This window comes from Solenopsis invicta, chromosome 6 (assembly GCF_016802725.1).
Source record: "Solenopsis invicta isolate M01_SB chromosome 6, UNIL_Sinv_3.0, whole genome shotgun sequence".
NCBI classification, from domain to species: domain Eukaryota; kingdom Metazoa; phylum Arthropoda; class Insecta; order Hymenoptera; family Formicidae; genus Solenopsis; species Solenopsis invicta.
The window spans coordinates 15,437,410-15,459,415 of NC_052669.1; the positions used below are offsets into that span (position 1 = coordinate 15,437,410).

Genomic DNA, 22,006 nt, shown 5'->3' on the forward strand with positions numbered 1-22,006 from the left:
AATGTACTTTATATTTGCGACAAAAGACGCATGAAACATTGTGCTTGCGCGGTAATAGCGTGCTTCCCGATTGATATCCAAATCTGAATATCTTATGGACGTCCAAAAATTGGCCATTAATAGACGTCCAAAATCGGACATATGATCAACGTACATTTCATGTCCACGGACGTGCAGACATAACATAAACTTAAAACGGATGTCCATAGAATGTCCTATGCTATTTGGGATGATTACATATAAAATCAGATATGACTGACCTACCTAACTATGAACTCATATATTAAGTATTAAACTTAATTCCTGCCGCTCGCAACTAGAGGGTGCTGGCTCCAACGCTGGCGAGTTTCGACAATGAAGTCATATGTCTTTTGTAGTTTAGACATTGCTGAAAGTGATTCAATCCTCATAGATTAGATTTCTCGATGCCAAAGACATTTTCCAATCAACTGAAAATGAATCGCGATAAGCTGTTTTTCCGACATGTGCTTCTTCACTACTTTGACCTCAAGAAAACCGCAGCTGAAGCGCATCGTTTATTATCCGAAATGTATAGTGATGAAACTCCATCGGAAAGAACACGTAGAGTTTGGTTTTAACGCTTCCGAAAACGGTGATTTTGATGTGTAAGACAAAGAACGTCCAGAACAGCCCAAAAAATTTGAAGATGTCGAGCTGCAAAAATTGCTCGATGAGAATCCAGCCCGAACGCTTTTAGAGTTGTCGGAACAGTTAAATGTTACTCCAATGGCCATCTCAAAACGCTTGCATGCCATAAGAAAAATTCATAAGGAAGGGAAATGGCTACCACATGAGTTGTCAAAAAATGCAATTTTGAATCGTTTGACTATTGCGACTTTTTTGCTTGCCAGGCAAAGAAAAAAGAGTTTTTTGTGGCGCATCGTGATTGGCGATGGAAAATGGATTTATTTTGATAATCCCAAGCGGAAAAAAGCAGTGGACCGCGGCCAACCATCCGCTTCAACGCCAAAGGCAGAATATACACGAAGAGGAATATACACGGGCACTTGCTATGCGTTTGGTGAGACCAGAAAAGTGTGCTGCATTACGAATTCTTGGGTCCAAATGAAATCGTTACAGCTGATCGTTATCAACAGCAATTATACTGATTGAGTGACGTATCGATGCAAAAAAGATCATCCGTTGTCAACAATCCATGCAAAGTTATTTTGTTAGATGATAACGCTCGACCGCATGTCGCAAAAAGCCTGAAGCAGGTATTTCGCGAGCTTGAAAGCAAAGCCGCACCCAGCGTACTCTCCAAACTTGGCACCATCAGATTACCATCTCTTCCGATCAATGCAATACCCACTTACGGACACACATTTCTCTACTTACAACAAAGTCCAAAAATGGGTAGATGAATAATTCGCCTCAAAAGACACAGCATTCTACCCTCGTGGGATTGCCCTGTTGACGAAGAGATGGGAAAAAGTAGTAAAAAATGAAGGAAATTACTTTGATTAAAGTATTTATTCATCTACACCTGGAAACAAATCGATTTTATAGACGAAAAAACGGCAGGAATTAAGTTTAACACCTAACAGTTTAAAAAAATCTATAAATATAGAAATTTAATTTTTAATTTTCAATACTTAAATCACAAAATTCATTAAACTCATAGAATTAAAGCTATATTTATTGAAAATTCCATATTATCTGCTAATTTTATATCATAAAAGAAAGTATTATTCATATTGCTTTAACATTCATTTATGAATCCAAACTAATGAAACAGTTTTTTATTAAAATATGACCTTTAACTTTAATTTCTTTTTTGAATCAGTTCTCTACGATGATTTTTAACAAAATTATAATTTTTCAAAAATTATTTTGCATTTGTTGTAACTTTGTTCACATATTTGACAAAATGACACCATTTCACCAATTGTTATTGCCATTTTACTTTTTAATCGTATATGTATTGAAAGGTTTATTAAACTAAAAGTACGGTTGAAAACCATCTTATTACGATGTACTCTTTAATAGAAGCGTAAAACACGAGTGACCTCACGATGATTAGTAAAGAACAAAAAATTACGATAGCGACCCTGGTGAAAATATACGAGAGATTCGGATAGAAAAACTTCTATCTGCCTGAATCCATTTTAGTCCAAAATCTGTATTCGAATGAGTCAGTTTTATACCGAGTAAATCCATGCCCAGTCAGCACACAATATTTTTAAAATGTTTTTAAAAACATTTAGAAAACATTTTAAAAACATTTACAAAAACATTAAAAAGAATGGGTTAAGTGTTCTTTTTTTCATTAAAAAAAATGTTTATTTTAACATAAAAAAAAATGTTTTTTAAATGTTATAAAAATGTTTTTTAAACATTAAAAAAATGTTTATTAAACGTTAAAAAAACTTTCTTTTTAATGCAGCATAAATGAGCAAAACAATATTCAAGGAAAAAAACATTTTAAAAACTTATGCAATAAAAAATTTTTTGAAAACGTTAAATTTAATAGATTCATGCCCTTTTTACATTAAAAAAAATACTTTTTAATATTGAGGTTTTTTCTTAGGAATTCTTTTTCGAAAATTTCTACACGGTCATCCATCCAAGTTATAACCGCAGTAAACAATGCTTGACCTCTACGACTGTTGCAAACTGATCCTTCGTGATGATCGGTAAACACTTTGTGCTAATACATTTACATCACTGATAGATCAATATATGTTAGCAAAAAGACGAAATATATATAATTAAAGCATATTATTTATATAAATGGAACCCAACATAGATAGGGGCACTGTTGTTATATCGGTTAAGGAGTCGGATGCAATCATATGATGCTATCTCAAGCTAATGTCACTCAGCCTCTCCAGCTTAATTCCTACTCTCACCTCCTAGATGTGTGAAGCACGGGTGCCGCCTGGTAATATGAGCAACTTGATGGAATGTTAGGGTTTTAACCCCAGCGGGAAACCGAGTCAGAGCAGACGAGAAAGGGAGCAAACAAGCTTGCTTGGGAGTTTTGAGACCCATCACCAAACTTTGAATACTATGGGCTAATAATCCGGATGTCCGAGATCTAGTCATTACTGAAACCTCTACGAATTGCCGGACTGTCCATGCGTTGACGACCTTTGCTATGAAAACTCAGACTAGATTCGGATGCTGGAATGTGCGTACGATGTTTGAAACCTCTCCCTTAGCCCAAATTGTCAAAGAAATGACATCTTACAAGTTGGAGTTACTCGGCCTTAGCGAAACCAGATGGAATGGCTTAAGAGAACTCCACGCTACAACCAGAGAGATGCTTGTCTACTTGGGTAAACCGGAAAACGAGAACCATAAACAAGGGATTGACATTCTGCTTTCAATAAAGACAAAGAAGAGCCTATTAGATTAGAAACCGGTATCGCCTAGGCTGATCACAGCGAGATTCGCAACACGCGCAAGACCTATCACTTTTATACAATGTTATGCTCCAACTGAAATGATCGCAAGAAAAAGAGGAGTTTTTCTCCTCCCTCATTGCGACATTGAGTGCCGTGAAGAAATCCGATATTACAATTTTGATGGGAGACCTAAATGCTAAAGTCGGCAATAACAATGATGGTTATGAACAGGTGATGAGGAAACATGGTCTAGGTGCAATGAATAACAACGGAAAGCTTCTCGTCGAAACCTGTTCAAATCACAGTAGTGGAACTACCCCCCCCCCCATAAATCCATACATAAAGCAACCTGGGTCTCATCAGATAAACGTATCTTCAACCAGATCAATCGAATTGCTATCAGTAAGACATGGCGAGAATCGTTACTAAATGTACATAACAAACGTGGCGCAGACGTAGGTAGTGACCATCACCTACTTATTGGGATATTCAGATTGAAACTTGCAGCTAAGCACACAACAAGCGCTGACAATAAGAGATTCAAATAGGGATGCGCACGATTGGACACCGCACGATTGGACACCACCACTCACAGCGGCCGATGCCTAGAGTTTTTCCGTTGGTTTGGTTAGATAAGTCAAGATGATTGGTTGGTGTCCAATCGTGCTGTGTCCAAAAGAGTGTCACCCTTCAAATACAATCTACATCGGCTTGCCAACCCACAGGTCCTAGAAAGTTTCAACAGTACACTCGAAGACAATCTGAGTAAAAGAGACAAAGATGGCCTAATCCCCTCAACATCGTGAGAGAAAATAACGAACATCCTTCACAAAACTAGTAGCGTTTTTCTTGGCAAACTACAAATGGAAGAAAATCCTAGATCTCTGAGGACACTTGGCAACTAATTGAAGAACGGAAAAAACTTAAAGCCAAAATCAACCAAGCCCATGTGGACATTGAACGCAACCGGCTACTTGCAACTTATGCCCGGGTAAACAAAGATATTAAGCGTGAAGCGCGTCATGATAAACGGAAAAGAATGAATAAACTGGAAAAGAGGGCCCAAGCAACTGCTGGGACGAAAAACACCAGGGAACTGTACAGAATCACCAAATGCCTAGCTAACAAAAACTTTGCTCAAGCCTAATCCGTCAAAGACAAAAACGGGTAACTGGCTTGCTCCACCAAGAAGCAACTCCGTGTATGAACGGATTATTTCAAAGATACCCTCAGCTCTTAACCCAACCAGAGTGCCGACAAACTAACTCCCATTAGCGACCGGGATGCCCAGACGCAGTAGGCTCAACCTAGAATCAGCTCACAGCCGCTATCGCTTGTGAAAATAAGCAAGACAATAAAACACCTTAAAAACAACAAGGCAGCAGGACCAGATAACATCGCTTCCAAACTATTGAAATGTAACGTCGCTACTATCTCCAACATCCTCAAACCAATACTTGAAAAGATCTGGAAAACGAAAAAAATTCCTGATGAATGGAAGGAGGGCCTCATGATAAAGCTACCAAAAAAGAGAGATCGGTCATGGTCATGCTGTCATAACTGGAGAGGTATTACTCTATTAAACTCAATCAATAAAATCATAGCCTACCTAGTTTTGTCTAGAATCTCCCCGGCTTTTGAGCCCCCATCACAAGAACAAACTGGATTCCGGCCACTAAGCTCATGCATAAACCAAATAGGCACCCTCCGTATTATTATAGAACAATCCAACGAATGACGTTCCCCCCTATACCTTGTATTTATTGACTTCAAAAAGGCCTTTAATAGCCTTGAACAGGTGGCTATATGGAATCTTTGCAAGACAAAGGAGTACCATAAAAAATTATAAACATCATAAAAGAGTTATATTATAGGGCCCACTGCCGAGTTCTCCATCAAGGAAAAAGTGGTGATAAAATAACAATCCATATCGGCGTAAAACAGGGATGTATCGTTTTCCCCCTAATCGCTGTGCTAAAAAAGGCAACAAAAGAAAACCGAGGAATAAACTGAGGCTTCCATGACCGACTAGATCTTGATTATGCTGATTATATCTGCCTCTTAGCCTACTCTCATAAGGGCATGTAAAGCAAGCTCAACAATATTGCCAAAGAAGCTGCCAAGGTGGGCTTAAACATCAATACAAAGAAAACAAAACGATGCTGATAGGCACCTCAAATAAAACCGCCGTCCAAATGAATAACGAGCCTATTGAGAAGGTAAAAGAATTTTGCTACCTCGGCAGTACGGTGACAGGAGACGAGGGCTCTCTGATTGATGTTATCGACAGGATTCGAAAAGCCTCAGCTGTTTTCAGCATGTTACATCGCGTATAGAGATCTTCCCATTATGCCAACGCAATTAAGCTTAGGCTCTTCAATACCAATGTAAAATCGGTACTATTATATGGTTGTGAAACATAGAGAACGTCCAAAGAAATAACAAACTGTCTTCAGGTATTTATCAATCGCTGTTTACGCAGAATCTTACGTATATTTTGGCTTGAAACAGTCACAAACGTGGACCTACCCAAACTAGCCAACCAAGTAGAGGTCGGTCTAGAGATCAGGCGTCGTAAGTGGCATTGGATCGGCCACATCTTGAGACGACCTGTAAATAATATAAATAATATAAATAAGATGGCTCTGGATTGAAACTCTCAAGGAAGTCGACCAAGGAAACGATCCAGGTCATCATGGAAAAGATCGCTTATGGCGGAGGTGGTGGAGAGTGGCAAACCTGGCCGGAGATCAAAAAACTAGCAGACAACAAAGTGCGCTGGAGGGCGTTCGTAGAGGGCCTATGCTCCACGAGGAAGTAACAGGACATTATTATTTATATAAATATATATAATTATGTTAATTTTTTACTGATTTTCACAGATGTTATTGAGATATTTTTTAAACAAATTTTAAAATCAATAATAATTGAAAAATAAATAGCTTAAATGTTAAATAATTAAACGTAATTTTATAGACGTAAAAAATAAGTAAAAAAATTAATATTAAATAAACATTAAATAAATATTAAATAAACATTTAAAAAATACTAAAATCACTTTTTCAATTAAATAATTCATAAAAAATAAATACTTAAACAATATTAAATAAACGTTTAAAAACGTTTATTTAAAAAAACATAATTAAATATTAAATTAATGTTCAATAAATGTTAAATTAATGTTTTTGAAATTGTTGTTTCAAATAAACAATTAATGTAAAATAAATATTAAATTAATGTTAAATAAACGTTAAATTAATGTTTTTAAAATTGTTTTAAATAAAAAATTAATGTAAACTAAATATTAAATTAATATTGAAAAAATGTTAAATTAATGTTTTTTTAAAGTCATTATTGCAAATAAATTATTAATGTTACATAAATATTAAATAAACATTAAATAAACGTTAAATAAACATTTTCCCAAATCGTTATTTTAAATGATTAATTAATGAAATATAAATGTTAAATAAACGTTAAATAAATATTAAATTAAAATTTTCTCTAAATCATTATTTTAAATATTTAATTAATGTTAAATAAATATTTAATAAATGTTCAATAAATATTATTGTTATAATGAATTGTACAATAAATAATTAATATTAAATAAAAATTAAAAAAACCATTTAAAAATATTGTGTGCTGATTGGGTGAAAAAGGAATCGCATCCGATTAAATCAATTGTAATCCAAAGTCGGCGGAAAGATTCCAGTCCGACTAAATCCCCCCGGCGGAATTCACGGCCGACGCTCTGGCATGGTCATATGCCAGAGCGAAGGCCGTCCGCCTGCAGGGGGAAGTGGTTACCCCCAGGGTCGCCGTGCTATTACGTGAGAGAGCACGCCGGCGGGCCATGAGAGCGTGGCAAGAGAGCCTCGCCAACGACCCGCCGGCGGCAGGATCTCGGATCTTGGAGGCCGTCCTACCCCACTTGGACGAATGGGTGGGCCGCCCTTGGGGCGGCTTGTCCTACCGGACGACACAGGTGCTCACCGGGCATGGCTGCTTCGGGGAGTACCTGTGCACGATAAGGAAGGAGCCGACGACGCAGTGCCACCACTGCGAGGATGATCGGGACTCCGCGCAGCACACGTTGGAATACTGTCCGGCGTGGGAGGAGCTGCGCGGAGTCTTGAGAAGAGAAATCGGCGACGATCTCTCCCTGCGGGCCATCATTAGCCAAATGGTCCGCAGGAAGAGCGCCTGGGTCGCGGTCTCCTCCTTCTGCGAGCAAGTAATGCGGCAGAAGGAGGAGGCCGAGACTATTAGGGAGAGGAGGCCGGGGGGACGGGTACCCCCGGCGATAACAACGACGACAGGGGCGGCGGGGACGGAGGCCATGACCCACCTTGCCCCCCCCCGGCCGCCCCGAAGAAGGCCCGCCCTCCGCCCTTCGGGCCGTAGTGGTCCGTCTGCCAAAAGGCGGCGAGGGTGCGGGCGATCAATTGCCGTTGCCCCCTCCCGACCCACAATTGGGGAGGAGGAGAGCGACGGCGCTAACATAGAGAGGGGCGACTCTCCTCCCCAGCGGCTGCCGGCCCCGCCTTTGGGACGCGCAGCCGCGGGAGGAGGGCCCCTCACATCGGCGGTAAGCCCGGCGAAGCAGATCCGACCTGACGGTCTGGGAGGGGGCGACCCTGCGGTATAACGCGGAGTCGCTCCCCCCCACTGCCTCGCCGGGTTGGGGGGAGAGGGAAGGATCTTCTCTCTCCTCCCCCAGGGTAGTAGGGAGGACCGCGCCGCCGTCAGCGCGGCGCGAAGAGGCCCGGGGTTACGGCGGGGGCCGGATACCCTGGGCTTTACCTCCGAAATACCAGGGGAAGAGGCGGGGGGGGATGGTGCCCCCTCCCCCGACCTAGGGCAGACTAGGCACTAAAGCCCTGCCAGGTGCGTCCACTTCAGGAAGCACCTGGCGCGCCGAGTCGGCTCAGACCGACCGGGTCCAGGGGGCTTCGGAAGTATGCTGCACGCGTTCCCGGAACCCCCCAGTCACGGACCAGGGCAGGACACCCGGAGAGGTTTTAGTGGGTATGTCCCCGCCGACACGTCGTCGGCGGAGAAAAGTCCCACATAACCATCAGGCCTCCCTCGGGGCCTGGGGTATGCAGTAACGCATTTCCTCTCCGTTATAAAAAAAAAAAAAAGAAGTCCGACTAAATCCGGAGTGGTGGTGGACACACTGTTCCCCATAAAGGGGAGGGACATTCCGGAAAAGACTGGCTTTTCCCCGGGGTGAACTGGAGGTGTTCAATTACGAAATGGTCGCGGCCTTCGCTCGCATCAAAGGTAAAGCAAAGGCGCCCGAGCCGGACGAAATTTATGCAAAAGACCCGGGCGGCTCCGATCGTGAGGAAAGCACTTCGTAACGTGTTTACGAAGTACCTCCGAGAAGGAACTTTCCCCGGGAGGTGGAAGAGGGCCAGGCTTGCCCTCTTCAGGAAGGAAGATAAGCCAGCGGAGAGTCCCTCCGCGTACAGACCCCTATGTATGCTGGATCATGCGGATAAAATCTTCGAGCGTATTATAGCTAACCGCATTATCCGGCATTTGTCCCGGGAAGGTCCCGACTTGTCCCCCGGTCAATATGAATTCCGAGAGGCGAGATCAACCATAGATGCTATAACGCAGGTTATAGCATAGGTTAGTCGTTTCTCACGCACTTTTTCGAACACAATCGACAGACGAAAGATAGTATACCATTTAAACGGCGTTTACAATAAATTCGAAGAGTCGCAAGAGCGATCGTAAATTTCTGTATTTTCGGTCGTAGTCGTAGTCGCTCGGAGTTGATTCTATTCCAATTTCAAAGACTACCGTCACTATGACTGACTAATCACAAAAGAACATGGTATATCGCGTATTAACTGAAACTTTATTTGAATTTATGACCACTTTTGTTACTCTACGACTCCATTGTAGACGCCGCTTTAATATTAATAGAGCAGCGATCTTCTAATAGAATAGTGGCAATCCGTGTGTCCTAAGAAAGAAACCACTATTTTTTGTTTGTCATAGTTTTGTCTGAGTTTCACTTTCGTTAATTTCATCTTGGAAGACTCACTGACAAGGGTAATCTGCGAGATACGGATTACCGATTTTAATAAACTTTTATGGGTGTGTAGTTCAGATTCATTTATACATTTACTGTAGTAAAGCAGTTCGTTGTGGATATTGGGCATTCTCGAGAAAACGACGATTAAACATTTTTAGCACTATAGTACTGAAAGCGTTAACTAATCCATCGCGCGATGGCGCCAAACTACAGCGTGCGAAACCTGTCACACTGCGGAGCAGCAAGCGCAATCATGTAACTTACGAATGAACGCTCCAATCTTCCGGAGTAATACGCCGGCAAAAACTCCATTGTTTTCGGAGCAGGATCAAGAAGAACTACGTGATCGTCTAAAGAACTCTCCAATGTCGGCATCGCGAACAGATTCTCGTGGAACGAGAGTCGTGCCGATAGTTAGTTTTAACTAGTCGTTAGTCGAGTTATTTGTACAAGAATAAGTAAAGAGTCATTGGTTGGACATTATATATCAATCGATTTTTGATTAATTTTTGTCCAGTGTCGAGTCGTAATAACGGTGAGTCGAAAATAAATCGAAGAAAATATCTTAGAGTATCATTATAGAGTCTTCATAAAGTTCTCACTCATACACGGCTCAATACGCATTAACTTCGTAACGTTACACCTCTCCACCTCACCGCCACACCGGTTCAAACGCCGAACACAACGCGTAAGACCAAGCACATGCATGCGCTCGGCTAAACTTGCTGCGATCACGCGCTATCATGCGTGCCGCGCGCCGCGTTCAGCAAGCGTTCCCACTCCGGCCGGCCCAACCGCGCGCGCTGATTGGTGCGTTCGACGGCGCGGACCGATATATAAGCTGGCAGCGAGCAGCCAAAGTGAGATCAATCCGAACAACCGATCTCACGGATCCTCTCCAGCACCAGGCATACTCGGCGCTTCCTAGCTCGGGCATCCTCGAGCACGAATATCCCAGCTTCCGCCTCCGTACGACGGGCATTCTCGTCGTCCCCGAGGCCGGGTATGCTCGGCCAATCTGATCCGCTCCACCGTACGACGGGGATTCTCGTCGTTCCCGAGGCCGGGTATGCTCGGCCAATCCGATACGTCCGTTCTGCACGTCCCCGGGCATTCTCGGGGACCAATCCCGCCGACACCGTCCCCGTGTCCGGCGCACCGTACCTCACGGGGTGTACACCCTCGCGAGATGAGGCCACTCAGGCCGCCACCGTCGACAACCCTCGCGTAGCGCAAAACCGGTCGTCGCGCCGCGAACCGTCGATACCGCGACCGCAACCGGTCACCGGACGGGCCAATCACGGCTCGTTTCACGGTCATCGGAGTTTGCCGCCGCACGGCAACGTCGCTTAATAACTCCGAGCGCATAGCGCATAATACGAGTCCGTCCGTTAGTCTCTTTAGTTATCCGAATCCGTTCTTTTGTTTAAATATTAATTCGCGTAGTGAATTATATTTTGTCCGGCCCGACCAATCGTCGTTCATTTACTTCACGCGGGTCCGATCATGGTTTAACCGAGCATTCCGATTATTAATTCCGAACGCATAGCGCGTAATACGAATCCGTCCGTTAGTCTCTTTAGTTATCCGAATCCGTTCTTTGTTTAAGTATCAATTCGCATAGTGAATTATATTTTGTCCGGCCCGATCGATCGTCGTTCATTTGCTTTGCGCGGGTCCGATCACTGTTAACCGAGCATTCCAATTATTAATTCCGAGCGCATAGCGCATAATACGAGTCCGTCCGTTAGCTTCTCTAGCTATCCGAATCCATTTTTTTTTATTAAGTATTAATTTGCGTAGTGAATTATATTTTGTCCGGCCCGACCAGTCGTCGTTCATTTACTTTGCGCGGGTCCGATCATTATTTAAACGAACACTCTAGTGTATTATTATTATTTGTGTATTCAAACTACAGTTGACAAATATATTTTTACGGTTGTATCTTTGTACCCAAAACACAGAGTTCTTATTACTACCGAAAACCCTGGCATCCGGCGAGCACATCCGAGCAACTGATCACGATATCCCGCCGCACCGAAAAGTATCCTGATAATCCCGCAGCACCGAAAAGTACCAGCGTTACAACTTGTTCAGGAAAACTTGTACCAAAAGTGTTTCTTTGTTTACAAAAAATTGGAGACTTTGGTCTTATAATACAAAAATAAGTTGATGCTCTTGTTGTTGAATTTGGAAATGTGTCGGATTGGTGAACTTGTTTGACCACTCCAAGAAATTATTATTAATAAAAAGGTTTCCTTTATTACATATATCTTCAATATTTCTTTTAAGAAATCTCTATAAATATTTATAGTTAATTTTTCTGACCAAGAGCATTTGACGATGACATTTCCAAATTCGACAATAAGTGCATCAACTTTCTGTATTATAGGACCATTGTCTCCAGTTTCTTGTAAACAAAAAAACACTCATGGTACAAATTTTCTTGAACAAGTGCATATTGGGACGTGAATAAATAAAAAATTGTATAAAAACTGAAAGCCGAGTGTGGCGTAAGTTCAGCACATTTTCCGCAATTTACAAGGAATTGTAAATTTTGGTCTGTTTTATTTAAGTCAAATTGTCGAAAGTATTTTAAAACATATTCTGATGCTGACTTTGCTGGAGATTGGAAGACTGATCGGTCTACAACAAGTGAGCATATATACCGGTAAAGCAATCGATTGGTCAAGCAGACTTCAGAATAATATAACTTTAACAACCAAGCAGACCGAGTACGTCGCAAATAAGAGAGCAAAAAATGTTAAATGGTTAAAGACACTATTTAGAGAACTCATTAGTTTTAAGGGACAACCTTATTTGTATTGTGATAATCAAAGTGCGATTGCATTAATCGAAAATCATATGTTCCATAAACGTACAAAACATATCAATGTTCAATATAACTTTATTCGCAAAGTTCATGAATCGGGAGTTTGTGTAAGATACATTGATATAAAATGACAATTAGCTGATTTGTAATTTACTGACTTTCCGCGCACGGATCAACTCGTCGAATCTTGACGCGAAACCGAGAAAATGGTTCGTCGCGGGAGAAGGAAAGGCGGTCAGTACGGATGAAATATTATGTGCGTGGATTTCTAATAAGAGCATATATATTCTTTAATAATGTCTACCGTTATACAGAACTATGTGCTACTAGGCGTCGGTTGGTTATCTTAATAGCGAGATGGACAATAGGTACAATCTTACAGAAATGTATATACAAGCGCGGTCGCAATGTAGTGCGATCGCGGTCTATGGTCCACATGTCATTACGTTCGCGACGCGGTGGACGTGACCCACTGTATTGTGACATTCTTATTAACCTCTTACAAGATGTAGTTTTCGGAACTCATAGATCATGTTCCGAAAACGATATCTATTCACGGTCCTCGAGATTATCATTTAGACTACGGCGTTTCCAACATATCACGAATTTTGTAAGCGGATGTCGCATTTTCATATTCGAATCTAAGTTCTTGTACTGAAGAAGACCATTGATTAAAGGTCGACACGTTTACATTTATTTGGCATTTGTTTGTTTTTGGCGCACAACACCCAGCACGGCTCCTTAGCTCGTCTTGTTTTATTTTAATTATTATTCATAAGAGCCTTCAAATAGTATTTGTTTTTAATTTTTTTAAAATTAATAAATCTTTAAAAATTCACTCGTATAGCCGTCACCTGAGGTTAACTTTATCTTAATACAGAAGTTGTGTAGCTCGTACTTACAAAATGATAGTAAAGCGCACTTCAGAAAATATGCACAAGTAACACTGACCATGTGAAATTACGACTAAACGCCTAACAAAAAAGATATGCTGATGCTTTTACCACATAAATATTTCGCTCAGCGAAACTGAACTGTCATAAACAGAGCAATATGGTCCTCAACAGTAGTTGATAGGTCTTTTTGCAGATGGCAAAATAATCGAAAAACAAAAACATTTATGTGATGGACAAAAAGCGATAGCCTGGTTTGGCTCGAAAAATAATCTGCAGTGATTTGCAGTATCGACGTCGAGGAAGTTCTTCTGTTACTTTAGCATTCTCTTAAGCAAAATTTTTATATTGAAATTGGTGTTTAGAGCGGCGTTTAGAAACATTAGAGACATCATTTTAGCTGGTTGTTTAATGTTAAACAAGGGATAAAATGATATTTTTAATGTGTAATTTCTAATGGTATTTCTAAAGTTTCTGAACACAGGAAAATTCTAAACAAATTGTCAATGGACAATTAAAAATATAATTTTGTAACAAGATACTGTGTTTCTTTTAAACTAAACCAATTTTTTAAAATTATTTTTATGGATAGCCATATTACAACCACTTTTTTTCCTCCACCGATTATGCAGTGCATTAGATTTGTATAAATCACGTCCTAAATAATAAATATTTCATTAATTTGAGTCTAGAATCTGTTAAACAACTCTGATGAATGTGTTACGTCCTGTGGAGTAACAATTCTTTTCTTTCGAAATCGATGCAGCCAAGCAACCGAAAATTTCGAAAAGATGATCTACCTTAACCGCGCAGATACACTAAAGTCGAGTCAATACGGCTGGTCCATCCTTGACACGTGCCGATTTTGGCGGATGATTGACCCCATCAACACGAAACACTTGTCGTACAATTAAAAAGTAGCGCGCGGACGACAATAGGAAGCAGTACACCTGCGGATTAAAATCCCATAGAAATCATAGGCAGAATCAGGTATAAAAGGAAGGAGCTCCGGAGCCCGCGGGTACTTACTTACTTACTTTCTTACAATCATTTACAGTCACTTACGGGCACATACCGCACCTTTTTTTTCATTCTGATCAATCGCTCATTTTTCGCTTCGCGATTCACTCTAGTTCGATCCGGCGCACATTCCGTGACATTATATGTCCGAGTTTGTGACGTTCGGATTCGTATTCACCGTACTTAAATTCGACGCGGCATTGTGAGATCCGAACACTCTGAGTGCCAACCGTCGACCAACCGTCCGCCGTTGTAAGCTGAATCCGCTCTGCCAACCACTAAATCGTTCGCACCTTCAAACTTCACCCAACAGTAAGTCTCAGCCGTCCATTATTTTGATTTTTTTATTTTTACTCTTCATAAGACTACCTTCTCTCTCTCATAAGATATTTGTTTTGTTGATTTATATTTTTCAAAACACTCATATATTCAGTATTATCGCACTACCCTTCCTTTTCTCCCTCTATTACTCTCAGACTCTCTTTATTTCCCGTAGGATACAATCGAGCTCTTTCGATTGGGTCCGCGACTCTTTTTATTTCCCGCAGGATACAATCGAGCTCTTTCGATTGGGTCCGCGACTCTTTTATTTTCCGTAGGATACAATCGAGCTCTTTCGATTGGGTCCACGACTCTCTTTATTTCCCGCAGGATACAGTCGAGCTCTTTCGATTGGGTCCGCGACTCTTTTTATTTCCCGTAGGATACAATCGAGCTCTTTCGATTGGGTCCGCGACTCTTTTTATTTCCCGTAGGATACAATCGAGCTCTTTCGATTGGGTCCACGACTCTCTTTATTTCCCGCAGGATACAGTCGAGCTCTTTCGATTGGGTCCGCGACTCTTTTTATTTCCCGTAGGATACAATCGAGCTCTTTCGATTGGGTCCACGACTCTCTTTATTTCCCGCAGGATACAGTCGAGCTCTTTCGACTGGGTCCGCGACTCTTTTTATTTCCCGTAGGATACAATCGAGCTCTTTCGATTGGGTCCACGACTCTCTTTATTTCCCGCAGGATACAGTCGAGCTCTTTCGATTGGGTCCGCGACTCTTTTTATTTCCCGTAGGATACAATCGAGCTCTTTCGATTGGGTCCACGACTCTCTTTATTCCCTGCTGGATACAATCGAAATCCCGTTCGATTGAATTCGCAGTTTTCTTTGCTTCCAGCGGAAACGAAGAATTCTGTTCCTTTTATTAATTCAAACCTTTTTTTCTTTTGCTTTCCCTTTTTCTTCTTTCAAGAAGTTATAATATAAATTTTATTTCCCTTTATAAGAAAGAGAGAACGTAGCCTCAATTCTCAAATTCATTTTAGTGCGTAAGCGAGTCCCTGACCATAAAACTCGAAGAGCCATTAAGAACTGTCGGAATCGCCGAAATAAGAAGCTCCGGAGGCTTGGCGCATCGTTGTCGCTCTGCGGTAAATTACGCAAACAGCGAGCAAAAATTTCTGTTTTACCTAACGCTCTAATTAATTTGAGTACTTCCGACGAACCGACCGACTCATCTCCGCCAGTCTCAAATCCGTCCCCTGAATCACACTCTTTTTCCCCCTGTCGTTATCCTTCCCCCTCTTACTCTCCTGGATCTCATGTAGAACCAGATTTTAAACAACCACCAGGGTCACCGTCTTCTACCTTCGATCCTTTTGCAGAACCCTTAGCCTCTCCTCGGGATTCAACCTTTTCTCCTACAGACTTTCCTCCTACACCTTCCCCCGATTTTTTTTATCGTAATTCCGATTCACCTGTTCGAAGACCTCCGGAAGATCCATATTCCCCCGCGCTAGAGTTTCCCCAAGAAAACCCGCATTCCGATTCATTATTTACTTCCGAACAGGTAGAGAATATAGTAAATGAAAATATCGAAGCGAATCGAAGAGTACTCAATAAATTTGAAGAAATCTTCGACTCGCTCCAAAGCCTACCTGGATAACTAAAAATTCCTTGATCATAAAATACACCTACATATGCACACTTATAACCAACTAGAATTTAAGTTATAATTACAATTTTTTTGTTATTAAGAACATAAGATTTTTCTTCTTTTTATTATACATGTTTTCTACTAACAAAAATATTATTTGTACATTAATAATTATCCTTTTAGTCATCACCTATCATTGTAATTGGTTATTTCTTTTATTATGTTAAAATAAATTGTAATTCTTAGTCTCAATCATTTTTCTTTACTTCAATCACCTCTAATTCCCGCTCCGATAAAATTGCACTTAGTCCGATCCCGCGTAAAAGCGATTCGATTCGTTTACGCAAAATAAGGACTACACGAATGCAAGAGTCTGAATGAGAGTCATAGGTCGTCATCCTCGACACCTGACCTACATTCTGACTCACCTGACGCATTCGACTCGTCGCACTCGCCCGGAGACATGTGTGCGAGAGATTAGGCTTGTTCCGTCCTTCCTACCTCGCTCGAATTATTTCTCTAAGTCTCTACCTGCCAACCGACCCGAGAGACTTATTTCGAGAATTCTGGACGTAACAAATGTAATCGTTCAAGTTTCAATAGAAAATATTAATTATAAACAAAGTTATTCAATAAAATAAAAATGAGTGCCATATTACCCTCTTCTCCTCTATTCATTAACGACTCTTAAATAAAAAAATTATAAATTTTCTATTAAAACATCGATATTTCATCATTTTGATATTGATTTGAAGCAATTTCGAAGAGCTTTTTATATAATCACTTTTATTTATGTTGTATAGATTATGAATTATAATAATTAATTACCTTAGGACCTATAATATTTTCAGGCTGTTCCTTGATCCAATATGGTGTAAGTTTTGTTTCAATATTTCGCAACATTTCGTTTCCTATTCCAGTGCTCACGGATACGACAGAAAAAAATTTAGATGGATTTTCTTCTTTATTGCTCGTTAGATCAGCAACGCCCATCATAAAGCTTTTAATTACTCCAGTATATTTGCCCTCCCCATAATGGCCGCCAAGTATAATGAGATCTATATCTTGGACTAAATTATCAGAATACTGTAAAAATATATATATTTGGATGGTCATCTTTGATTTTGTCCATATCACAATCAATAGCATTTTAATTATAAATTGCTTGATCCGTACTTTTCTTGTTAAATAAAAAAAAATAAATATACATATGTACACTATATTTCAATTTTTTTATGAGACATTATGAGGAATTCTTCAGTATTTCTAATTTTATCTTTTTTTCCCAAAATCTCATATCTTAGAACGATCTTATAAGGCATAACAAATTTGTTAGATTTTATTATACTTTTTGTCAAAAATATGAAATAAGAAACCTTATTTCTTAGTACAATCACATAAAAAATGTAAAATTTTTCAAATTCTTTAAACATTTTCTTACACTTTTCTAAAAAAAAACATAAAATAAGAATTTTCATAATTTCTCAAAATGATCGCATGAAAAATTATGCAAAATTGATCAGATTTTCTAATATTTGTTTACATTTTTTTCCAATAATAAGATATTAAAAAATTCATAACTTTTCAAAATAATTTCATTAAAACTTATGAGAAATTTTTCAAATTTGATCATATTTTTCTCAAAAAACATGAAACAAGGAAACTTGTGTCTAGTAAAGAATTTTCTTATAATTTTTCATGTAATTTCTTATAATTTGTCAAAAGATATCTCATAATTTCTCAGATAATATGTCGTATTTATTTATAGAATGATTGATTTCTCATAAATAGTTATAAATATTCATAAAGTGTAATGAAAGCTATAAGTTTTCTACAATTTTTTCCTCATTTATCAGATATTTCTTTTCAAATATGCTTTTTCATATTTTATCATACACAGCATTTACTTTGATAATAAGAAAGCCTTCTTCGGTCGTAGCTAGATCTTAGTGCCTATATTTATTCGTGTGATTTTACCCTGGGTGGGATGTTATTTTTCGCAATAAATTTCTTTACACTTCTTTTTTCAGAGGGGAATGGGTATATAGATGCAAATTAGCATCAATTATTATATTAAATTAATTAATTTAATAAAAATTGTGATATTACTAATTCTTATTCGACATGCTGTGTTACAACCAAAAAAACAATTCGGCGCTTATTCTGGTTAAATTCAAAGTATATAAAATCACACGAATAAATATAAGCAGATAATAAGATCTAGCTACGACCAAAGAAGGCTTTCTTATTATATCATTGTGTTGTTACATTATTGGTCCAAAAACATATCTCTAATTTAATACTTTCTCAGAAGGTCTCATACAATGTATGTCCTAAGCTTTTCTATTCACCTAAAAAAGTGTTATTTTTTTCATCCAACTCTATAATTTTATGATCTAGATTCACAGATTTAAAATCTTAAAATAATAGTAAATTATAGATAAAAATTTTTAAAAATATAAATGATATCCTAATATCCTATAATTGGAAAGTATAATATATCACATTTAAATAACGAGAATAGCTATATCGCTCAAAAACAGATCTTATTATTAGTGCTCAATAATAATTTTATAAGTAAATTTATAAATATTTACAAGATCCCACGCGTCGCATACTTGTTGAATTTAAAACGCAACTTTAAACAAAATTCAAAAATGCAATATCATTGAAATAAATTGTTAATCAATTTAATAATTTGGATGCATACAAGCATCTCTATGATCCATTTCTTATCCAAACTGAAAAGAATTAAAAACTGTAAAGAATTTGTAGCAAAAAATATTATCTCGGCCAGGATTCGAATCTGGATCTTTCTACATTCCATGCGAGAGTCATCTAAAACACTCTTATCAGATACTAACGTGGAAAAAGGTGGAAGTATTTCCTTCCAATTTCGACGAGCCTTTAATATGTTGTAGTACAGATGAAAATAAGTGACATGTATTTTTTTTTACGTGCCAGAACTCACTTTTAGGGGACGAAACAACTCTTTGAAGAAAATCGGTTTTCTTATTTCGAAGCGTATATCATCGAAACTATAGGAGATAGTAAAAAATGTTCTAATTGAAGTTGAAAAGTATTCTATAACAGTAATAAAGAAAAATTTTAAAAACAATTTTTTTAATACTTTTTCCCACTATTTACCTTTTTTTTTTAAATTTTGTTGTACGTCTGCGCGTACGATGTCGGACTTAAGTCCGATTGATGCCATGAAGGGGGTAAGGACCGGTAAGAAGATTCACAGAAGAAAGAATCCGATTAGAATGAATGTGTATATTTCGGTAATATCTGATGTCACTCATAAGCGTAAGCTCGTGTTACAACGCTGATATCTCGAGCGAAACGAGAGTGTACGCTTGTCGGTGCGACTGGATTACTTATATTGCTTCTTCGTGTATGTGACTTCTGATGTATCTGGTTGTTTCTTGAATATTGCTTAACGGATTAATGCGTAACGTATAGATGCGTAATTGGTATTGCGTCGCTTGATTGTCGAGCGGCGTCTTTATACTAAAGTAACTAAAGTGATTGCGCTAAGCCAGTGCTTGGAGCAATTATTTCTGCGTGCTCAGCGTTCTCGTAACACGATTTCGGCAGTAGACCGTTGGGTTTTCGGGTTTTCGAGCTTTCTAGTTGCCTCGTGTTACAAAAATGCTTTGCAAGTATTTTTATTCGGAGCATGATAACCTGCTTGCGGTTGCTATACACCGGGTTATAGCTAGACTATAACAATTTTTATATTTTTTATATAAACAAAATAAATCTTATTTTATTACAAATTTAACGTTTTATAGTAAAGTTATGTTTCGACATTCCCATTTAAAAATAATTAAAAACATTTTTATACGCATGATACGCGCACCCGTCCGTACGCTGTGGAAGTGTCTCCTTCCGATTTAGACGAGTCTTTAATATGTTGTAGTACAGATAAAAATAAAGCACACATATTTTTTTATAAGTGTCCAATTTCACTTTCATTTAGAGGATAAAACCTTTTTAAAGAAAATCGGTTTTCATCTTTCGAAGCGTATATCGTCGAAACTATAGTTGAGAGAAAAAATATTCTAATTGGAAGAATTTGCTTATAAAAAGAAATAAAAATTTTCGAAAAAAAGGTAAGCGAAGGGGAAAAATGTAAAAAAATTTTTTTTCATTGAAAGTTAAATGGCATGAAGAGTTTTATAACAGTGATAAAAAAATTATTTATTTTTTTTACACTTTTTCCCACCACTTACTTTTTTGAAAATTTTTATTTTATTTTATGAGCAAAATCTTTGAATTAGAACATTCTTTTCTATTTCTTACAGTTTTGACGATATACGCTTCGAAAAATAAACAGATTTTCTTCAAAGGGATGTTTCACTCTCTAAAAGTGAAATTGGGTACATATAGAAAATACGTATTCTTTATTTTTATCTGTACTACAACATATTAAAGACTCGTCAAAATTAAAGAGAGATACTTCCGTAGTGCACGGACGGGTGCATGTAGAGACGTTTTTAATTACAATAAAAGACACCGAAGTGGCCGAAAATTAATCTTCCCATAAAAATTGTTCGTGGTTCCTAATCAATCCTACCGATAGATTGCCCAGCCGGGGAGCACGTCGCAAAAGCAAACTTATGTAACTACACTCAAGAGAGAAGAAATTGTAACTGAAGGTGACTCGAAACTGAGTCGAAACGTCCGTTTTTAAGTTAATATTATAAAATTGTTATTTTCTACACATCAACAACTGCGGTTACTTTTATTAGCCTATTATTAGTTAATTACTTGACATTTTTAATTATTTTTGAAAAAATGGGAATGTCGGAACATAACTTTATCGTACATTGTAAAATTTGTAATAAAATAAACTTTATTTTGCTTATAAAAAAACAAAGTTTTTAACCCTTAAACACATATTGAAAATTTCTCTAAAATTTCGAACGCTTACTGTGTGAAGACAGAATGAGAAAAAAAGATTCGGGCTAGGTGGAAAAAAGTTTCTCCTCTATCGATTGATTTTGCTATGATTGACCAGGGAAGGTCTCAGATGCGCACAAAAACAATCGGACACCACAGTGTCCGACTGTAGGCCCACCCCCTTGCACCCCCCCTCCCTGTGTGTGTGTGTGTGTGTGTGTGTGTGTGTGTGCGCGCGCGCGCGCGTGTGTGCGTGTATGTGTGAGACTTACTATCCTTATTTACACGTTCTTAATGTCCCTCTATACCATGTGACAGATTTCCTACCCTCACAAACGTCTCTGTGAAGTTAGAACATCATTTTTCTGCACTGCAAGTTTTTATGAAAGTTCCATTTGCACCCTTAATAATTCTAAAGTTCCTGATAGTTTATAACAATAGTTTCGTCGAAATAACATTAAAAATGATAATTTGAAAATATGAGGTGCCAACTTCGCGTGACACCTCAAGTTTCGAAAAAATTGATTTTAATTATGAAATTTTATAGTTCTCAAAGAGTTCTAGAGTTCTCAATAAGAATAAACAATAGTTCTAGTCATTAAATATTAAAAAAAAATTTTTTAACTTTTTGGTCCGCATCTCAAGTTTCGAAAAAATTGTTTTTGATTATAGACTTCTATAGTTCTCGAAGTGTTCTAGAATTCTCAGTAGATTGCATTAATAGTTCCGACCTATATATATATTTAAACAATTTTTAAATCGGCACGGTGGCACCGCACTACAAGAGTAAAGTATCATCATATTGAGAGTTCTAGACAAGTTCTTGGCATTTTTCAATAATTCTAAAGCTTTCTATAGGTTTCGTCGAGAGTTCTAGTTTTTAACTATGGTTTTATAATTGTAACAAACCGCCTTGTCGCCACCCCCCGGATCATCGTCCCACGCTATCCGGCCGAACATCCGCCGGACAGCAGCGACAAGGCGCGATAATTTTTTT

The 22,006-nt window shown here is 38.6% G+C and overlaps 1 protein-coding gene across 5 annotated transcripts in view; it reads right to left on the reverse strand.

Annotated features, from left to right (window-relative positions):
* Positions 1-22,006, reverse strand: part of LOC113005309 (DNA ligase 4) — a 139,716-nt gene that overhangs the window by 28,443 nt on the left and 89,267 nt on the right. For 4 of the 5 annotated variants that reach the window (XM_039451249.1, XM_039451250.1, XM_039451248.1 and 1 more), the window contains one exon: positions 16,930-17,187. The exons of the other annotated variant lie outside the window; for it this stretch is intronic. In XM_039451249.1, the coding sequence (XP_039307183.1) occupies positions 16,930-17,187 (258 nt within the window). The remainder of the gene's footprint in view (positions 1-16,929; positions 17,188-22,006) is intronic. 5 annotated transcript variants of the gene reach the window in all.